General features: G+C 43.8%; 1 protein-coding gene across 2 annotated transcripts in view; it reads right to left on the reverse strand.

Moving 5' to 3' along the window:
• Nucleotides 1–20,479, reverse strand: part of SLC2A12 (solute carrier family 2 member 12) — a 50,446-nt gene that overhangs the window by 20,590 nt on the left and 9,377 nt on the right. For both annotated transcript variants that reach the window (XM_058307511.2, XM_071218669.1), the window contains exon 2: nucleotides 9,841–11,181. In XM_058307511.2, coding sequence (XP_058163494.1) covers nucleotides 9,841–11,181 — 1,341 coding nt within the window. The remainder of the gene's footprint in view (nucleotides 1–9,840; nucleotides 11,182–20,479) is intronic.

The raw sequence follows: 20,479 nt of genomic DNA on the forward strand, positions 1-20,479 counted from the left end.
TGCGGTTGACATGTACCAGCTTTGGCTCAAACGTCCCCCACCCCAGAAAAAACTTGTATGGCCATCAGAGCTGAAGCAATCATCCCATAAGTATGCTCTTTCTTTATCCCTCCTCTCTCCACCTAAAATGTAGCCCTCGTCTCCTCCTGAAATTGTCCTGCTCTTTGTCTGCCCTCTCCCTGTCACTAGTTCCATGATGGGGCTCGCCCCTCCACCCTGGTCTCTCCAGCCCCTGGCATGGTGCCTGGAGCATCGTGGTCAAGCACTATACACCTGCCAAATGAGTGGGTGACTAGATGAGCCCCCACCACCCTTGCCTCTCTCTTCTCGCAGTGACTCCAGGGTGCTTTCTGGCTGGAGCTCCTCCCTACTCAGTCTTCCAAATTGGTAGAGAAGATACTGACTGATGACTTGGTGTCACTGGCAGTTCTGTCTTCAGAGTAAGGTTCTCCTTGAACACAAGAATGCAGAGGAGGAGAGCCACAGCCTCCTGAGGGAATTTAATACGAGACCTTGGGCACATTTCTTCCATCTGCTCATAATGAAAAGAGAATGTGAATGAACTAATATATGGATATATGAGCTTGGGGATTTAAAAAAATCCTAATAATTATTGTTAAAAGAAAAGCCCCAAGTATTTTGGAGTCACGGTTTCCCTTTTAAAGAGGGCTTGGCTTTTCCATAGATGTCACCTCAAATGAACTCATGGGATAAAAACTTCCTGCCTGGGTTGGGGCTCATCTTTACTTTGCTTTTGAAGCATGCGTAGATGAGAAATCTTCATGTTGCTCTCAATATCCTCACCAAGTCAGGAAGCTGTGGTTCTAGTTTCTTGTTCTAAACAGGAAAGGGGTATTCTTATGATATTTGAATTAAGAGACAGTTCTCCATGGGTCTCGTGTGTTTCTACATGTCTGAACCTTGAACCGTGATAGGAAAGTTCTCAGTAAAAAATGAGCTAAAATGATGATCAGAAACACTATGGAGAGTGAAGTTAAGACTTTCAACATATTTTGAAGTGACTGATGGAAAGATACGGTAGGGACAACAGAATGCTTAATAACAGTCTCTAATAAAAGCAGTGGTGCATGTACCCTGATTTTAGTTGAGGGAAGAGCTCTAGTGTTAGTTACAGAGAAATAGAAGGCAAGGCTCTTAAATGTTTTAAGGTTAGGAACACTTTTGACAATCTGGTGACGCCTAAAAACTCTTCCTTAGAATCATATTTCAAGTGCATAAAATAAAATACTCAAGCTTATTTTGTACCAAATGCATGTCCTTACCTGAATTCTAGATTCTAAGGTAATCCCATTACTTTACAGATAGGGAGACAGAGGTCCAGAAAGTAAAATATTTAGGGCACACACTTTAACCTAAGAATAGAAACACTTTTCTGGCAGAAGGAAGCCCGACCATGATCTAATACCATTGAGGAATTCTGTTTTAAGCCAATCCATATTTAAGAAGGTTTAATAAGGATTGCTTAATCTTGCTTTCAATTTTACTTTAGAACAGCAAGTACTTTTCCCTTTATACCTTTGTTTACTGAAAGGATTTGTTTAGATTACAAGCAATAAACTCTCTAAATGAAATACCTAAGGCATAATCACATCAGGTTAATAAGTTTGATAATGCATTCAAGATCTGGTATGAAAAGCTTGTTTCCTAATAAAAGTGTTCTTTCAACCCCAACTGGTACATCATTATATTGCTTGAGAATATAATTATGTGGATAAGCTTGACGTTCTTAGGCCATATCTTGTTTGGAAAAAGACACTGCGACATGAAGATGGATATAAATCATTGAGTCTAAACGAGACATTAAAAAAAAAGACAATTCTTTGGATCCCTTCTAAAAACGCCAGGAGAATCCCTAGACGCACCCACACTACCGATGGGAAATGGCTGCTTGTTCCCTTTGAGAAGGCACTTGGGATTTTTCTGACGCAGGCAGCATGTCTCCCAGCCTCATGCATGCACACCCAGGTCAGTGGCTGCACCTGCAGTTCTAGTTTGGAGAAACCATGAGCTCAAGGAGTATTTCCCTTTCCCATACCCCAACTCCCTTCGACCCTGAGACCCTCCATCTCCTTAGCATTGCTGTTGGTCTAAGAATTCTCCAAAAGACTCTTTCCCTTGTGGTAGCAAAAAGCCTATGTGGCCCAGCAATCTGGGACCATGTTTGTGTACTGTGAGGCTGAAATTCCCAAATAACCGTTTATGACTTAACAAAGGAAAGTCCTAAACGCTTCCCACTACCTGTTTCTGCATATTCCTAATGCCGCCCCTGCAACTTTTCTTACAGGCAAAAACAGAAAGAGATTTAAAATATCATGTCCAAGTGATGGATTGCTCTGCAAAAAACCCTCGTGCCGGTCGCTGGCAGGAAGAGGAGTTTCTTTGGCAGCCCAGAATTACTAGCTTCCTTGGTGCTTAACCTGCCCACCACATAGCTTGACCCTTGTAAACAAACCCGCTTCAGGGTCTTTCCTACGTCTGCATCTTATTTTTAAAGCACTTCTCCTCCCACTCCTCTTTTACAAATATGATTCAGCATGGTTTACAAACGGATGTAGCCATAGGCACTTTACAGCAACAGAGAGAAAAAATGTGAGATGTCATTTCTCCCCTTAAAGAATTTACAATCTGGTAACTAAGTTCTGGTTGGTAAACCAAAAAACATAAAGAAGCTATACGCCACATAAAAAAGGAGAGTGTTTTGTTAGCACACTGCAACTTACACTTATATCTACATCCTACTTTACAGCTTCCCACTCACTGCACTAGCTCATTTGAGGCTCACCTACAATCTATGAGATATCACCTTACCAGTTTCGTAAATTAAGATCAGCCCCAAGAAAGATAAACACCTTAAAGGTCACATAGTCAACAGAAGAGCCAGGACAAGAATGTAGAGCTCCTGATTTTAAATTCAGGCTCTTTGTAGCACAGAACTTAGTTTCTCTAAACTAAAGATACCCTAGTGGGTCATACAAAGGAAGACCTCTGAGAAATGGAGTGGGTTCACGGAGGAGATTAGACTTTCGTTGAGCTGTAAAGATAGGAAAGATTTGGGCAGAATAGAGGGGGGAGGGAAAGAGGCCTCAGCGATGCTTTGTCTCTTGACTTGAGTGTGGACCTGTGGGAAACAGAGAAACCCAGATCAGTTAGGTACCGCCTCGTGGCCCAACGGCAGGGCTGCCATTTCCTCTGCGTGGAGTCTGTATGTGCATCCGTGCCAATGGCGGCCCTGGAGCCTGACTCCGTACAGCAGAATGGAAGTAATTCTCCCTGACTTGTTGTGGAGTTGTGCAGCCCAGTGGCCCCACAAGAGTGGATTTGGATTACAGAGGGTTTCTTAGGGTCCAAGACTGCCCTAACAAAGCCCCACAAATGGGGTGGCTGGAAACCACAGAAGTGTTTTCCTCTCACAGTTCTGGAGGTCAGAGGGCTGAGATCAAGGTGCCAGCAGGGCCGAGCTCCCTCCCCAGGCCCTAGGGGAGGTGCCTTCCTTGCCGTTACCAGAGTCTGGTAGCGTCACGGATTCCTGGGCAGGTGGCTCCTTACCTCCACGTCTGTGTCCATCTGCACATGGCCTTCTCCCTTCCTCCCTGCATCTTTCCTCTGCGTGTCTCATCTGAAGACTCTTGTGGTTGGATTTAGAGGCCCTTTGGGTAACCCAGGAGAATCTCATCTGGAGAGTCTTAATTACATCCACAAAGACCCCTTTTCCAAATACAATCATATCCACAGGTCCCGAGGCTCAGGTGTGAGCAAAGCTTTTGTGGTGTCACCATTCATCCTACTACTGAGAGCCTCAATAACCAGGCAGTTTTACCTCAAGGATGGGTGATACTGCTGAAAAGAGCATGGGAGTTCGACTCCAGATGCTCGGTGCTCTGGTCCTAAATCTGTGTGACCGCCATCTCGATGAGCTCCTGGTTTTTTCCTCATAAAAGGAAAATGTTGACTAGGTAATTTCTAATTGTCCTTTCTTCTTGAAAAGTCTTTGACTTCTGTGATTTGGTGGAAAGCAGGGAGCCATGGAAGATTTGTGAACATTAAGACATGAGATAAATGGTATTTTAGGAATACAGGTCTGGAGGATGGATGGACATGAGAGGGACCAGAACAAAAAAGGACCTCTCATTCCTGGTTATCTCAGAATGAGATAATGAGAGGTGGCCTTGAATGGTAGAAATGGAAAGGAAAGATAAACACAGGAGCCATTCCTGCGGGAAATCCAAGAGCATTTGGTTATTGACTGGATTGGGAAAAGGCCCCAAAGCATCCATCCTAAGTGACTGGAAGAATGGCTGAGCTGTGGAGAAGAAAGAGAAGCTGAAAGAGACCCTGGTGTAAGCGGGACAGGGGATGGTGGAAATATTCAGTATTGGGCTTGTTTGGCCAAGAGAGCAGGATCAAAGTGGAAAAGTCTGGAACTCGGTGGGAAAAAAAAACTGGAAGTGATGTGAAGGGACAGAACTGGAGATAAGTGAGAGTCATCAGCACAAGGGAGAGAATTAACATGCCTAAAAAAACAAATATCAGCTCTTTTATAATGCATTTAGCAAAAGGGCACTCTTTTTAGTTTTATAACTAAAGACACAAAAGTCGAGATATTAATGAAATTACTTCACCTTGTTTTTAGAAGTATAAGAAAGGGAAGTTAGTAATACGTTTAATATAATTAACATTTTAATTACAAGAAATACATGTCTATCATGGCAATTTCCAGCAGAATTCAAGGCCCTTGGCCTTTTGAAATATTTCTCCCTTTTCCATGTTTGCATCTTTTATCTCTTATTCCAGAATTTATTGCTGCTGTGGTTTTGTTTTGTTTTGTTTTGTTTTTAAGAAGGCACAGAATATTTTATTTATTTTTTAATTCATTTTTTAAAAATATTACATTCAAAAAATATGAGGTCCCCATATACCCCCCACCCCCCTCACCCCACTGCTGCTGTGGTTTTGTACTGTATCAGTTTAGCTAAGCGGGGAACAACATTTCCCAGCACTCCTTTAGGAGTTAGGGTCGGCAAGAAGAGAAATCTGCATGAGATTTGGAGGGCCAAAGTGAACCAGCGGCCCTCTGTTGGCCAGCTTGGGGCAGGGAGTGGACTGGCTGCAGCTTGCCCACTTTGCAGCTCACCCTGACAACAAGGCTCAGCTTGTGAGTCTGGGGGAGCAGCTAGTGCAAGCAGATCTCCTCCTTCGTTTCCTCTAAGTCCTAGGCCAGACATACAGGTGTGGCTCTGTGGGGAAGGGCCCCCAGCTTTTCTACAGGTCACCTGCATCGTTGGGTTGATGCAATGAGAGGTAGATGGGGCTCCAGTTTGTTCTCGTGGATTCCTGTTTGTCTTTGCTTTCCCCTGCTTTGAGACCTGATTTTCCTCCTGACTGCCCACCCTGCAGACCTGCGGACCTCAACCTACACCCTGATGCAGCGGCAACAGCCTTCCAGAGACTTCTTCACCAGCTTCCCTGAGGCATGATTCTCTTTGTTTTTAATTATTTATTTCTCTCCCTCCCTGCCCCCCAGTTGTCTGCTCTCTGTGTCCACTCACTGCGTGTTCTTCTGTGCCCACTTCTGTCCTTATCAGTGGCACCGGGAATCTGTGTTTCTTTTTGTTGCGTCATCTTGTGTCAGCTCTCCGTGTGGGCAGCGCCATTCCTAGGCAGGCTGCACTTTTTTTGCGCTGGGCAGCTCTCCTTCCGGCGCGCACTCCTTGCGCATGGGGCTCCCCTACACCAGGGCACCCCTGCGTGGCATGGCACTCCTTGTGCGCATCAGTACTGCGCATAGGCCAGCTCCACACGGGTCAAGGAGGCCCAGGGTCTGAACCGTAGACCTCCCATGTGGTAGGCGGACGCCCTATCCATTGGGCCAAGTCCAATTCCCTTCTAGACGTTTGCTTTTCCATCTTCTTCCACAGCTATGTGAGCTCCAATCCCTAAAAGAATTTTCTGTTTCCATATCACCCACAGTGGTTCTGCTTTCCTGGTATAATTGTTCACACTGTCTATGGATTATCTGGGACTTTCTATATAAGGCCTCTCTTGAGTTGACTGCACTTTGTGTATTTCCCTTCTTTTCAAGGGCTCATGAGCTATCAGCAAAAGATGATGAAATTTTAAAATGCATCTTAATATTTTTAGATGGCCATCATAGACTAAGAAGCAAAATTAGTGTACTGGAGAAATTATCTACAGGATTCAAGTATCTCAGCATCCCAATACTACCTTGTGCCAACTGTGGTGTGAGAGAGAAAGAAGCTTCTTATCTTGTTTAAACCATGATTGTTTTGGTTTTTGTTGCATCCATTGGGCTTGAATTCTAACCAATGCATGCATTAAACATTTTCTTATTCAAGTTCATGTATTCAAGTTAATGCACATTAAAATCTCTTCTATTATTATCATTATCCTTCCTCTCTTTAACCCGGTAACTCAGCCTTGTAAAAGTACCTGCTTACTTCCCTAGCAGAGCTTCAGGAAGAGAAAGACTATCACTTTATAATCCATCTTTAATGAAAACTGAGGGGTCCATTTAACAGCCTGATAGGGATGGACAACGATAGTCTATTTTTCAGTTGCTCTTACTTCTACTGTAGGTCCATGGAGAGAACGGTGGTGGTTAAGTTCATGGTCAGATAAGTTCATGGTCGGATTGGCTACATTATAGTGTCCAGTTGTTTAGTCAAGCAAGCACTGTTATAATTGTTACTCTGAGGGTATTTTATAGATGTGTTTGCATCTATAGTCAGTTGATTTCATTTATGGCTGATTGCATCTACAATCAATAAAGAAGACTGCCCTCCGCAATGAGAAGAATTTCCTTATCCAATCAGTTGGAGGTGTGAAATCCAGAACCGAGGATTTCAGAAGTTGGAAAGAAAATTTTCTGTCTCTCCTTCAGCCAGCCAGCTTCTCCTGGGGAATTTGGACTTGCCAATCCCCATGGTCAAATGAGCCAATTCCTATAATAATGCTCTGTACATATGTATAAAGTTTATATATCCTGTTGGTTCTGTGTCTCTGGAGGTCCCTGACTAAACAAGAACTGAAATAAAATAACTAACCTGTACTATCAAGATCAATGTGAGACTGCTGATTCTCGTCTTGGACCAAGGATTAACACTGAATTTCATAAAACAATAGATACTTCCATTTGTTGGGCAACTCACTTAACCTCTCTTAGATTCATTTGCAAAATGTGGTGAATACCCTTTCTTCCTGGGCTTGTTGTAAACATGAAATCAAGTATGCCAAAGCTTGTAAAGCAGCCTATCACAGTACTAGACACATGGGTGTCAAGAAATATTAGTCAGATCTAAAGCTTAAAATACATCTCAAAAGAATTAGGGTAGGATACTACTTAAGGTATTCTAGAAGTTAAATCACAAGCACCCTCCAGTGATTTTTTTCCCAAAGTCAGACTGAGTTTCCTGAAAAGGGAACTCCGTTCTTTATACAATAATACATCAAATAATGTAAGTGATTGAATGATCTGCTACCATTTTCACAGTTACCCAAAAACTAAAGAGAGATGGCTAGTATGAGCCTGCGAAGACTCTAATCCTGAAGAGGTTGGTGCTGGAAGTAAGGTCGGGGCCTCTCTTACTGCAGTAGTGTGATGTCATGAACTGTGCCAAGTGAGGTTCCTTCCATTGAAATGAAAAGAACAGCTCTGTCTTTTTGCTCAACACTGACTAGGTTGCAGATATTTTAAAAATTGGATCAAGAAAGGTGATGTAAAGAAGAAAAGTGATTTTAGTTTTATGATGAATATAGACCCCTACCCCCAAATATGCTGGTAAAGAAATCCATGGGAACAATAACTACTATGTGAAGTTTATCAAACAAGAACCTTATTGTTCTTGTTAACATGGAAAATGTTCCACAAGCAAGGTTATGTTGTTCCTTGGTACAAGATAGCACCTGTATCTTGCCCTTCTGACAGACCTTTAAAGAGTTTCTGGAGATAAAAATATAAATAAGATGCTTGTTGAAATGTCATTAGCTAAATATATAATAGCCATATGCATACCTCACAGGTGCACATGCAAGAGAATTGAATTCTGAGATAATGGTAGAAATATGTTTCCAGAAAACATGGTTTCTAGGGTCACTGATGATATTTATCTTTGTTTCATCTTAAGAAGCAGAGTCAGGGTTCTGGAACAACTCAGAATGTCAGAGGCTGATGGTACTGGAATGCTTTCCTCAATTTGCCTTCGTGAGGAAATCTGCCTATTCATCTGCCAGATAAAGAGCCAGTTTCTTGTCATCCATGGTTTAAACTAGGTGACCCAATCTTGCCACAGCTGATTACATCAGAAGCAGATCAAACAAACACTATAACTTGGCATATAAAAAGCAGGGCCAATTAGATTCTCCCTTTCTTTCTCTCTCTCTCTCTGGAATTTGAATGAATAAATCTCTAGAGACTGAGTTCACTTAGAAGCAGAAGAGAAGCTAAAGGACGAGGGGGTAGAGTTGAGGCTGAGAGGCCGTTACAGCATGTGCAAATCCAGTTATTGACTATTTGAGCATTAAGCAGGGCAAACGGCTGGCTGCTGACCAGAAAGAAGCAGACACAAGGACTAAGCTCAGTCCCTGCAACTATAATCTCCCTGAAGACACAGATGACGTCTGTCCTGTTCATTACTGTTTCCCTAGCATTGAGCAGAGTTCTTGGTTTTTAAAAAAAGTCACTCAATATATGTCACTTTAACGAACAGTTAACAAGTTAGCAGTTGGATCACTAGTGTGAAAATTCATAACTCCTGCTGCTGAACAGCCCTAAAGTGGACTTCTTTCTGGAAACACTAATTCGTGGCATCAGAAACCTACATTCATCCATGAGACTCTTTCTACCTGAACCCAACAGCCGTTGTTCCTGACCCTCCAACAATTTCCTTTACCTGAGCCCATTTGTTCAGCTCCTTGATCCCGGTAAATTAGAGTTTCAATACCAAGTCAGTACTAGACAAGAAAAGAGAGAGAGACAGAGGGAGAGAGAGGCTATCATTGTTTTTTTAAGCCCTTTTCTTTCCTACTAAGATGTACAAAACACTCTTCACAACCTCCTTCCAGAGAGGTGTTGACTTTGGGTGTGAGGCTAAAAGACTAGAGAAGGGGAACAACCAACTCGTTCCAGCAAATCCATCTCTAAGAATATTTGCTTAAAAGAAATGTTTACATTTGGTCAGAGTAGGACTGGTTGTGTAAAATAAACCAGCCTTGTGACAGGTTCTCTGCACTTGTTTGTATTGTGTTGAATGGGAGTAACAGGATTCCCGTTCTACTTAATGGAGAGTCAAGTGCCCTGGGCCGTTACTCTACTGAATAAAGTGTACTTAAAAGAAATCATTCCTTTTTTCTTTAATATTACTGGAATGCAGCCTTATTATGTCTTTGAGAAAATCTAAACACTTGAGATTTTTTTCTCCTATGGAAAAAAACTTCAGAATGACATGGAGGAAAATGTTACTCAAGTAAATTTTGTTTTCATAAAACAACATAGTCTCTTGGGCAACAAATATCTTTCCAGATCTGGTTCAACCCCAATCAGCTGGAGTCAAAGGATCCTCAAGTGACAGATCATGGAAAACATATCCTTCAGTCGAATGCTATCCCTGCACATTTTACCGAGCAGACATGCCAAGCGGGCTTTCCACATTAACAGAAATATCAGGTGGCCAGTGTTTGCCTACTCCTACCTCTAGTAGTTACATGGACAAGGTACTATACTAATAGGATGCCCTGAAGAGACAAAGGCAATACATTAATATTTACCAGGGGAGAAAGAGGAGGAATAAGAAACAAAATACTTACTTGGTCCTAGACCAATTGAAAAAGCAGCAACATAAACAAGCAAGCTGACTAAGGATAGCCACTTCAAAAACGCTGGGACCTCCCCAGGGTCTGTGATTATCTTGTGTTCAGTTTGGCTTAGACCAGCATTTGGTAAGGAGGCCAAGGTCATCTCCCCTCTCTTATTCATGTCATTTCTCATGGGCATTAAGGAGCTCCTTTTGTGAGAAGAGACCCCTTCAAAGGGCTCTCTGAGGCTGCTGTTGCCAGCTGAGAGGTTTCCTGGTCCATAAAGTGCAGACTCATCCAAGGAGTGGTTGGTAGGACTATGGCTTCTGCAGATATTGGTGAAGTTCATGTGGATATTGAGATTGACGATGCCCATGCTAACCAACGAAGCTGCCATCACAGAGGAGCCAACACAGAGGAAGGTTTTGCTGCCAACATGGTCTACAAGAAGAGTGGCTGGGATAGTGCTGATGACCTTGACAACCCCAACCCCAGTGGAGGCGAGGCTGGCGGCCTCATTGCTTTGAAAGCCAACGGACTTCAAGACGGTGGATGCATAGAACAAGATGTTTGGCTGGCCGGTGATCTGCACAAAAAATACCAAAGTTAGTCCTATCATGATTCGGGTCCTCATGTTGTCCTTCGAACGAAACAGATCCCAAAAGCTATACTGATATTCATCCTTCAGGGAAGACTTTATCACCGTGAGCTCCTCGGTTGTGTCTGTGATTGCTCTCAACCGTCCAAGAACCTTGCTAGCGGCTTCCTCGTGTCCTTTCATCACCAGAAACCGAGGGCTTGGAGGAAGAAAGTACATTGCAATCGCTTGCAAGACTCCCAAGGGAATAACAAGGCCGAACATATACTTCCAGCCATGGGCGACGTTGGCAAATGCATAGTTTGAAACGTAGGCCAAAAGAATGCCAGTGACAATCATGAGTTCGTTGAGCGACACAAGAAGGCCTCTTCGGTGTTGGGGGGCAATCTCGGCGATGTAAACGCAAGTGGCAATGGAAGAGAGGGAAATGGAAACGCCGATGGCAACGCGGCCCACGATAAGAACAGCGTAAGAGACAGTGAGGATCAAGATGAAGCTTCCCAGCCCGAGAAGGCACGAGGACAGGATAATCGCAGCCCTTCTTCCATACCTGTCGATGAAGACGCCCCCAGTGAGAGAGGCCAGCAGCGCCCCGATGACGAGGGAGCTCACCACCATTTCCTGCTCGTGGCAGGTCAGGGCGAATAAGGTTCTTATCTGGAGGAGCGCCCCAGAGATGAGCCCGAGCTCGTAGCCCACCAGGAGGCCGCTGACCGCAGCGGTGACAGAGGACAGGAAAGTAAACATGCTGCAACCTGCAAGCAGAGGAGAAACCCAGAGGTCAGTTCCGAATTGGCATTTTAAACCCTTTGTGTGGGAACTGAGACTTAGCCTTGGGTAAGCCTTTCTTAGCACTGAGTTTCAACACACACACGTACACACAATTCAAATAATATGCTAACCACAAAAATATTAGCTATAGAAGGAGCAAGCATCCCTTCTCTCTTCTGGGGGAGGAGAGAGGCGAAGACATTTGGAAGTCCAGCTTCCTTCTCTTTCTGAGGTTGATGCTGTTTTGTTTAGAGCAGATGGCAGTGCACAAGAAGCCGGGGACGGATGATGTTGAAGATGACACAAAGGAAAATGTGTTTAGTTTGTGATATGGAATTGGATCAGAAATTCGAATAACCCAACTCTCTAAGAGCAAATCCTTTAGAACAGAGAAGGTAGGGGCTTCAAGAGGTGCTTCATGCCAGGCCCTGTTTAACCTGGGCCAGAATGAATCACCACCTCCAGGAAACTGGCTCTCGTGTCTCCTTGGCCAGACTCAGGCCAAATTCGCTTTAGCTGAAGCACAAGAGGATGTGACAGGCGGGCGAGGGGGCGAGAGTGCCTTAGCAGAGTCAGAAAGAAGGGGGGACAGGCAGCGAGGGAATCTCCAGGGTCCAATCCTTGCTCTGAGGAAGGAAGAAGGGGAATGGAACATGGGGAGAAGAACAAAAAGAACTTGAGCTTTGTATTGTTCTATATTTTTAGGTTAAAATATGAAGAAAGGTGGCCAAATATTCAGTTATTCATTTTTGGCGGTGGGCACACAGGTGTTTGTCTCATTTTATGTTTGTAACTCATCAAAATGGAAACAAAACAAAACAAGAGGGAAGAGCATTCCAGAACCAGGAATGCTTCCCAGGACTTAGGGCAGGAAAGCTCTGGTCACATCTTAGGGGCTGTCAGATGCCAGCATGTCATGTGTGGAGGCCCAAAATGAGCTTGGAAAGGTGGGAGGCAGGGGCAGAGTATGAATTTGGTGAGGTTTGGGGCACATTTCCTAGAGCCTGGCAAGTCCTAGCCACATGATTTGTTTCATTCTTAGTGCAGTGGCGTTGACATCCACTGAGCGGTCTAGAGGGCTTTGATGCCACCAGTTACTTGTTTTCAAAGGACACTATTGCCGCTGGCTGGAGATGAGTTCTTCACAGGGCAAGACTGGGAGCAGACAGAGGTTACTGCCTTAGCTTGGATGTTGGGTGTTATGAGTGGAACTGGAATTCAGGAGAAGGATTCAAACTTTATTTTGGAGGTAAAGATGTCTAAGCTTGCTCATGAATTGGATGTAGATGGTAGGGAAGTATGCCAGAAGCAAAGACGGCTCAGTGGCTGGGGTCGCATGTACAGCTGTGTGTGCACGCTATACATAGAAGCCTGGGCAGGGCAATCTACTGGCCCAGGGAAGGCTGGGAAGAGAACTGGTTATGGGTGGAAGTGAAAGGAGGCATGAACAACAGAAGTTCCATTCAGACATTAAATGTCTTATTTGTTTCACCTGTCAGGCATTCAGGTAAAAATGTCAAGGAGGGAATTGGATCTACTTTAGGGGTAGGTCAAGGCTGGAGAGATAGATTTGGGAGTCAGCAGCAAGACTCTGGCACTGAAAGCCATGGGAATGGATGAGGTCACCTCGGGAGAAGGAGCTGAGGGAAGGAGAAGCAGGACATTGAACTAGGACCTTGGGACCACCAGCATTTAGCTGGGGAGGTGCCAGCAAAGAAGATGGAGAAGCAGCAGAACTGAGGTGTGTGTAAAATGGGTTGGAGACACGTGCTTGGGTATAGAGTTTTCCTAGGCTGAGCTAAGGCTATTTAACCCTGCCTGCAGGTGGCGGTGGTAGTGAAAGAACTACTATTCAGCTATAGTGAAATGAGCGGGTTCCATGGCGTGATCCACCTTCACCTCTGCCCTTCCCAAATACCAAAGGTATTTTGCATCTCTGGGGCCCTGGGGGGCATCTGGGAAGCAGACAACTCCAAAATATCCAATTTTTTAAAAAATGTCAGATATTTAAATGGAGGAGGCAAATAAAGATGTAAGTAATCTGCAAGAAAATAACACTAATTTATTAGCATTGCAAATAAAAACCATTAAATTGGCAATTTATTCTCTCTCTCTCTCTTCCCTTCCCCAACAGAAAACAAATATTTAGCACCACTGCATGATAGGTACTCTCCCAGTACTGTGGGTGGTGATGGTGGGTAAATGATTGAGAGATGATAGCTAGCTAGCTAGATAGATAGATGATAGATAGATAGATAGATAGATAGATAGATAGATAGATAGATAGATAGATAGATAGATAGATAGATAGATAGATAGCTACCAGGGAACAAAACAGACTCAGTCCCTGTCCTCAAGAAAGTCAACGTTCTGGCAATAACTCTATTATCTATTATTTATTTTGCCCTGTTTTAATGTTTTACATTTTAAATGTAGAAATAGTTTAAGGTACTCTCTTAGGGTATGTCCTCAGTTTCCACATACTCTTTTTTCCATCTGATCTTAAGGACCTCAGCAACAATTTTCCCTGACATGAGGAGAATTAGGTCAAATTCTCCCCTTTGTATATAGAATATTGAGTTACTTCTTATCTCTATTTGTCTGTGTTCATTTTATCTGCATTTGTTATGTTAATCGGTGTATATGTTTTCACAATTGTTAAATGGCCTCTGACATTCTGATTGAAGAAATAAGTGACTTTGGAGCATAGCCCACGGGAGGGCTGGGATGGGCAGTAGATTGAGTAAGGTATGAAGAAGCGACCCCTAGAGTGACGGGGGAGGCCAGTAGGATGCTGAGATGGCAAGAGAGGCCCAACTGCCCTTGCCACCTGGACTTCAGTCTTCCCCTTGCTCATTTTCATCCTTTAAGAGGTGGGGAATAGTATTTCCCTTTACAAAAAAGGACTCCTTGAGATACAAGCATCCCATCCTTAGAGGCTCGATAACCCTATTTTACTGTGCGCCCGAGGTGGTGGGCTAAGAGGACTGGGGAGCCAAGTTGCAAAGCTTCTTGTGGTCTGGGGAGACCCTCCTGTCACAAGGGGATCCAGCATTGTCTCCTGCTTCCTGGCCCTAAGTTTCCTATACTTAGTTCTTTTAGTCAGGGTTCATGGGACACTGACAAAAGGGGATATGAACAAAGGGTTTGGAAAGTATCCCAGTTAGGCAGTGTCCCTCTTGAGATCCAGCACCTAGGACTGAGTATAATTTTTCAGAGATGTAATAAAATTATTTCAATATGGATGGGGAAATTTTTACTTTAAATTAGATACATATTTATCACTGCCTATTTCTCCCTCTCCATATGCATGTGCACGTGGGTAGGCAATGTGCCTTTAAAGGCATAGGTTACACTGGGACAGTCCATGACCCTCTTTCACATGTGGGGCTTGAATTAAGCTAAGGTCTTAGTTGTCTGAACGGTCTTTGGTGGAGCGTATTTCCCCATTCCATGCTCTAGAAGGTACTGCCCACAACCAGGTCCCTGCTCGCCTCCGTTACTTCTGCCACTTACTACTGCAGAGGTTCCACCAGGAATCCTCGGGCGGCCCATCGGGGCTCTCACATTCCAGTTCCCGTAGAAAGGCGAGCCCTCAGGACTTCCAAATCAGGAAACTGTCCTGGTACTAATTTACAGCATATCCTGGTTCTGTCAGTAAAGACAGACATCAGTGTGGGCTTGTGCCTGAGTCTACTTTTTGGCTAAGTAGATGAAAGAAGCTTGGTGTTGGCCTATGGGTGCCAGAAAGCAGAGGGAACTCTTCAAAGAAATTTGGCAGTGAGCAGGAGGAAAGACATACTTTGTGGTTTGGAGGGATGGCAGCAAGCGTGGCCTAACAAGGAGAGGAGAGTTTGGGGCAGGTGGGTGGGCTGAGGAGAAGCAGCCAGGGCTAAGGGAGAGGGTAAGGATGAAGAACCCTCAGTCTGCCTTTTCAAAAAGCACCCAGCCCTATAGCAGGTGATGGTGCTGAACGTCCACGCTGAAGCTGAGTGACCCAGGCCCTGGACTCCCGGCCCTGCTTCTCAGGGGCCCTTCCTTTCCAGACTCTTCTGCCAAAAAGAGCAACAGGAATTCTCAGCTTTTGTGGGCATCGCAGAACTGGAAACTTGAAGAGCAGCAGCTGCAATGGGAGGATTTCCAATTTCCCTTTGGGTGCAATGATAGTTCTTTACCAGGTTAATAGAAGTAAAACCATTCCTATTGAGGATGAGATGATGTTCACGGGGCCTTATGCAAAGAGTGGTGAGCCCCAAGAATGGTGAGTCCCAAGAGTGGTGAGTCCCCAAGAGTGATGAGCCCCAAAGAGTGGTGAGCCTCTGTGAAAGGGGGCAGAGGGCAGGCAGGAGCCTGCAGCACCTGCTACCATGACAAGAGCTGCAATGTCTGCAGCCCCTTGACTCAAATGGAACCACAACTGCAATGGCCGCAGAAAACGCGAACACTTTATGAGTTTCTGCTGGTTTTCTTCTCTCTTTTCTTCCCCCGCATCACTTATGTTGTATGTACATAGTGGGCACCCTGTAAACACTTGCTGTCTGAGGGATACACCATGCTGCCAAACATGTACACACAGGTCCTGGTGGCAGGCAGCCAGTTAATTATGCAGTTTGACCAACTGTGGAAGCTTCACAAATCTAAGAGGCCCCCTACTGCATGTTTTGCTTGAGAAAACTGGCAGTTCTCTCCAAAGGGCTTACAGTTCTGGCCTACTGTTTCTATGCTCCTTCTCCCTATATATAAACCCAAGTCCTTTTAGGAAGTCCCCTTTTCGACCTCATCATTGCCCTGCCCTACCATATTCTGCTGCCCTGCCAGGTTCTCTGGGCAAATGTGTGCCTTCCGCCTTCCCCGTGCTGCTCACATTTGAAGGTTCTCATTCATTTACCTGTTTTTCTTTCCCTATAGACTGAAAGTTTCTTGAAGGCAAAGACCCTTCTTTACTCATATCTATATTCTCAGCTCTCGTCTTTGTCTGGCACAAGGTAAATACTCCTTGAATGTCTGTTGAATGAAGAATAAGTGAATGAAAGGAAACAACACTCCTGAATACAGTGTCCCCAAGTTCTCTCCTCCCCATCATTACACCAGCTGTCTTGGGGTAATATATATTAGTGTGGCATGGTTAACATATGGGACTTTATAGTCACATAAATACTTAGCACTTGAATAGAAAGTTATTAGCATTCCTATAACTCATTTCAGCAATCTTATTAGTTAATTATTATTGCAGCTTTGCAGGAACTACAAAATGTTTGTCACTTGCATATTAAGATTTTAGTAAGTGTTGGCTCCATGCATGGAATTGTTCTCTGCTCTTTCAGACTTGGTATACAGTACTCCCCTTTCAGTGGACCAGGTTTTCATATTCCACCGACCTCTTCAGTGCCCTGATCTCCAGCCCAACTGCACCACTTGCTGTCTGTGCACTGTCCCAGACTTGTACTTCTCTTCATGCTCTACCCATGACCACACTGTCCTTCCACTTCCTTCATAGCAGGATAGCAGGGCAGGGGAATGCCAGTCTGTGAGGTGGAGAATAAGTATGAGAAGGTATTCTAGAATGCAAATACAAAGGACAGAAACGAGAGGCGAAGTTTATAATAGATATTAACTGTCATGGTTGACTTTCTGAGTCAACTTGGCTAGGCCATGGGGTCCAACTATTTGGTCAAATGCTGGCCTGGATGTTGCTGCTGCGAAGGGTATCCTCACAAGGAGGCAGAACTTGAGTTGATTCTTGACTCTTTGAAGATCCAACTCAACTATCAAAAAGGTCTTCTACATAATCTTTCCAAGACTCCCTCTTTGGTTAACATTACTCTCTTCTCTCTTGCCTGGCCCCTGTGGCTTTTGGTTGCCTCCCTTCAGCACATTGGATTCTATTTGATTGTCCATCTCCTGACTTAGATTGGAAGTCCCTTGGGAGCCTACAAGGAGCAAAGTTGGTGCTCAATAGAGGCTCTTGGGTGCTGCATGAAGGAGATGCCCTGGCTCAACCAGAAACTTGACTCACACAAACTCCCAGAAGATATAAAAGTATTCCCCTTGTCCAACGACTGTCAAAGGTCTAAGATACTGATTCTGGGCTCTGGACCATGTATTGGTGCCCCCTATGGTGGTAAATATTGAAGCACTAACCTTTATCTAAACACTATTCTGCCTCCCGCTCTCCAGCACCCCAAACTCCTCTTTCTCATACAGTGAAACTCAGACCAACAGAAAATTTGGCCTTCCCAATCCTAACATATTAGGTCTTCCAAGGAAAAAAAGACAGGAGCTCTGCTTTTTTATTTTGTTCTTTTTCCAATCCCAGGTCTGATATTTAGGAGAACTTTCACAAAAACTACTGAAACTAATGCTCTCCAAAATCTATTAGCTAGAGTAGTACAAAGGGGTTGGGGGTCATTGTTTAAATTTGCATATCAGCCATCCAAGAATTTTGCTTTATTGTTCTTAGCTATCATTTTCTTCCTGATTACATGTATGATTTTCATTCTTTCTCTCCCTCCTTCCCTTCTTGCAATTCAAAACTTACATCAGGATAAATCTGCTTGTTTCTTCTAAAATTTTCTGCTACTGAGCCCTTCTTATTAGCGGGAAAGTTTTCTTCTAGCATTTTTTTGTATCTTTTGTTCTATTTTTTTAGGAATAATTATCTTTTTGTCAGCTATTTTATCAGCCACTATTTTCCAGAGAAACAGAATCAACAGGATATGTATGTGTGTGTGTGTGTGTGTGTGTGTATAAATCCTAGGTGAGTCCACAGGCTGGAACCTCAGGAGGGGTTGATATGTCGGTCTTGAGGCAGAATTTCTTCTTCCTCTGGAAACCTCGGTTCTTCACACTGAAGGCCTTCAAATGATTGGATGAGGCCCGCCCACATTATGGAGGGTCATATCCTTTATGTAACTCCACTGACTGTAGATGCTAATCCCAACTACAGAATACCTCCACAGGAACATATAGGCCAGTGTCTATGCCATAGGCTAGCCAAGTTGATTCATAAAATTAACCATCGCAGTTACATATACATTAATTTCCTCTCTCATCTCTACCTTTTTGTCCTTTTTAATCTGTACTCTAGAATAGCTTCTCGTGTTTATCCTGCACATCACAGACTTCACGTAGTAATTCTGTTCCTGTAGTCTTCGTCTCTCACCCTCCTTAAGTGTCTGAAATAGATTGTTTGCATCTCTGTCCTCAGCCAGCTCCATCTTCACTTCAGTTTACTTTAATCATCAGATATTTTCCTATATCTTTTTTCACAGTGTCCATTTTTAGAAATTATATTGAGAGCAGAAATCAGAGGCTTTCCAAAATTTATTTGTTTTCTGCAAGAAGACATTTAAAAGTGCATCTTTTTCTTTGTATTTGAAATTTGCCAGGAACCAGATTTTCTGTGTTCTCTTTAGGCCTGCTCCCAAATCAGTTATGTTATTTTTGACTGCAAGAAACCAAAAGCCTGGATACAACTGGCTTAAAACACAGGGACATTCATTGTTTGACTAACAAGAAGAACAAGCTGGGTTTGGTATCTTCAAGGATTCACATTCACCCATCCTTCCATTCCTGCCCACTCAGAAGGTTGCCTTTTGTCCTCTGGCTTGTCGCCATATGCACAAGTTGGCAGTCACAGCTCTGGGCATGGGGCCCTCGCATAAACGGAAGCACAGGCAGGGCACAGTGGAAGGAAGCTCAGGGCAAAGGTTTAGTTTTGTGTGCCTTCTCCTTTCATCAGAGAGGAAACTTTGCAGAAGCATTCTGGAAGACTTGCCCTAATGTCTCATTGACCAGCAGTCAAACTTAACTGCAAGAGATACTGGGAAGTGAGTATCTGAATCTTCAGTTCCTCTGGTAAGACAGGCAGGAGAATAGAAAGGAGCTGGATGACAACTGAGGAGATAATAACTGATATCATTACCCTTGTATACTGGTTACAGTTGGAAAGTCTTCTTAGGTCTGAAACTGGAGGAGCAACTGATGTGCACAGCAACTAGCCAAATCTCTGGTGTCTCGTTCTGGAATTCTGGTATGGTTCAATGGATAGAGAAAAGATTTTTCTGCTTCTACATTTTGATCCCCTGCCTGTGCATAAGGAATATCATTCTGGACAATTTAAGGCAGTCTGTAGCTCTTTGCTGCTCAGAAATAGCTTCTAGAACGCACCACTCCCAAGGCTCTCCTAGGCTTTGTCCCCTCATCACTGATTTCAGATTCCAAAATGCAATGAGCCACTTTCTCTCCCATCCAGCCTAGATTGTTGGAATCCTGGAAATCACAGCCTCTGGAGAGAAGGAAGTAAAATGGTAGCCTGGGGTGGGAAGAACTGGGCTGTAGAGCAACAATGTCTAACCCACTGAGATGCCCTCCCTTTCCCTGGCTGGAGAAGCCCCATGGCTCCCCAGAAGGCACATGCAGTGAGAATCTGTGGGACTCTCACATTTGACTGCCTTGTGTTATACATCAGGTCCATGCCAACTTTTTATTTGATGTTAAGCCCTAACTGGACGCCTATTTCTGGCTTTCAGGGCTATTGTAATTTTGCATCTCTTTCCATGTATTTATGAGGGTTTTGAATGGAGAGTAGGGGTGGGGTAGAGCTGGAGGACAACCAGCTGCCATCCTAACTAGAAACTTCTGATGTCTCTAGGATGCAGATTCCTCATATGCATGAGCTGTGGTATGCTATGGATGTCTGAAAATCAGCGGAGTCTTTATAAGGGACCCACCAGGGATTATTTAATGTTGGGAAAAATAGTAACATACATGGTAGAGGGGTACTCTGTGGGAATTCTGCACATTTGCACAATTGTTTTGTAAGTTCACAACTCTCTCATAAAAAATATATATTAAAAAATAGTAACATACGTTTGTACTTCAAGATTTCAATTGTTCTGTAGAGGTGATAAAAAAAATTCAAAGCGCTAGTGAATGCATAGTTTTCTGTTTTTTTATATTTTAGACTGCAAATATTATCATGAGAAGGTTTGAAATTGTTTTTCTATTTCAGAAGGAGTTCATGTACTCAAAAATTGTGGGAGCCATCACCTCTGGTGATTTATTTAAAGAAATGAAATAGGAAGAAAACAAATACGACTGTATAGGCTACAGATGGTGGTTCTTTGGGGAAGAGCATTTAGTTTACTTAAATAAACACCTGGACGGGCACGTGGCTGCTGAGGGAGAAGCCCACGGGGCTGCTGACGATGGTGAGCTGCAGGGACAGAAGGGACCCACCAGGGGAGCAAGGCAGAGAAGACGCTGAGATGCTCTTTGCAA

Source organism: Dasypus novemcinctus, chromosome 11 (genome assembly GCF_030445035.2).
Source record: "Dasypus novemcinctus isolate mDasNov1 chromosome 11, mDasNov1.1.hap2, whole genome shotgun sequence".
NCBI classification, from domain to species: domain Eukaryota; kingdom Metazoa; phylum Chordata; class Mammalia; order Cingulata; family Dasypodidae; genus Dasypus; species Dasypus novemcinctus.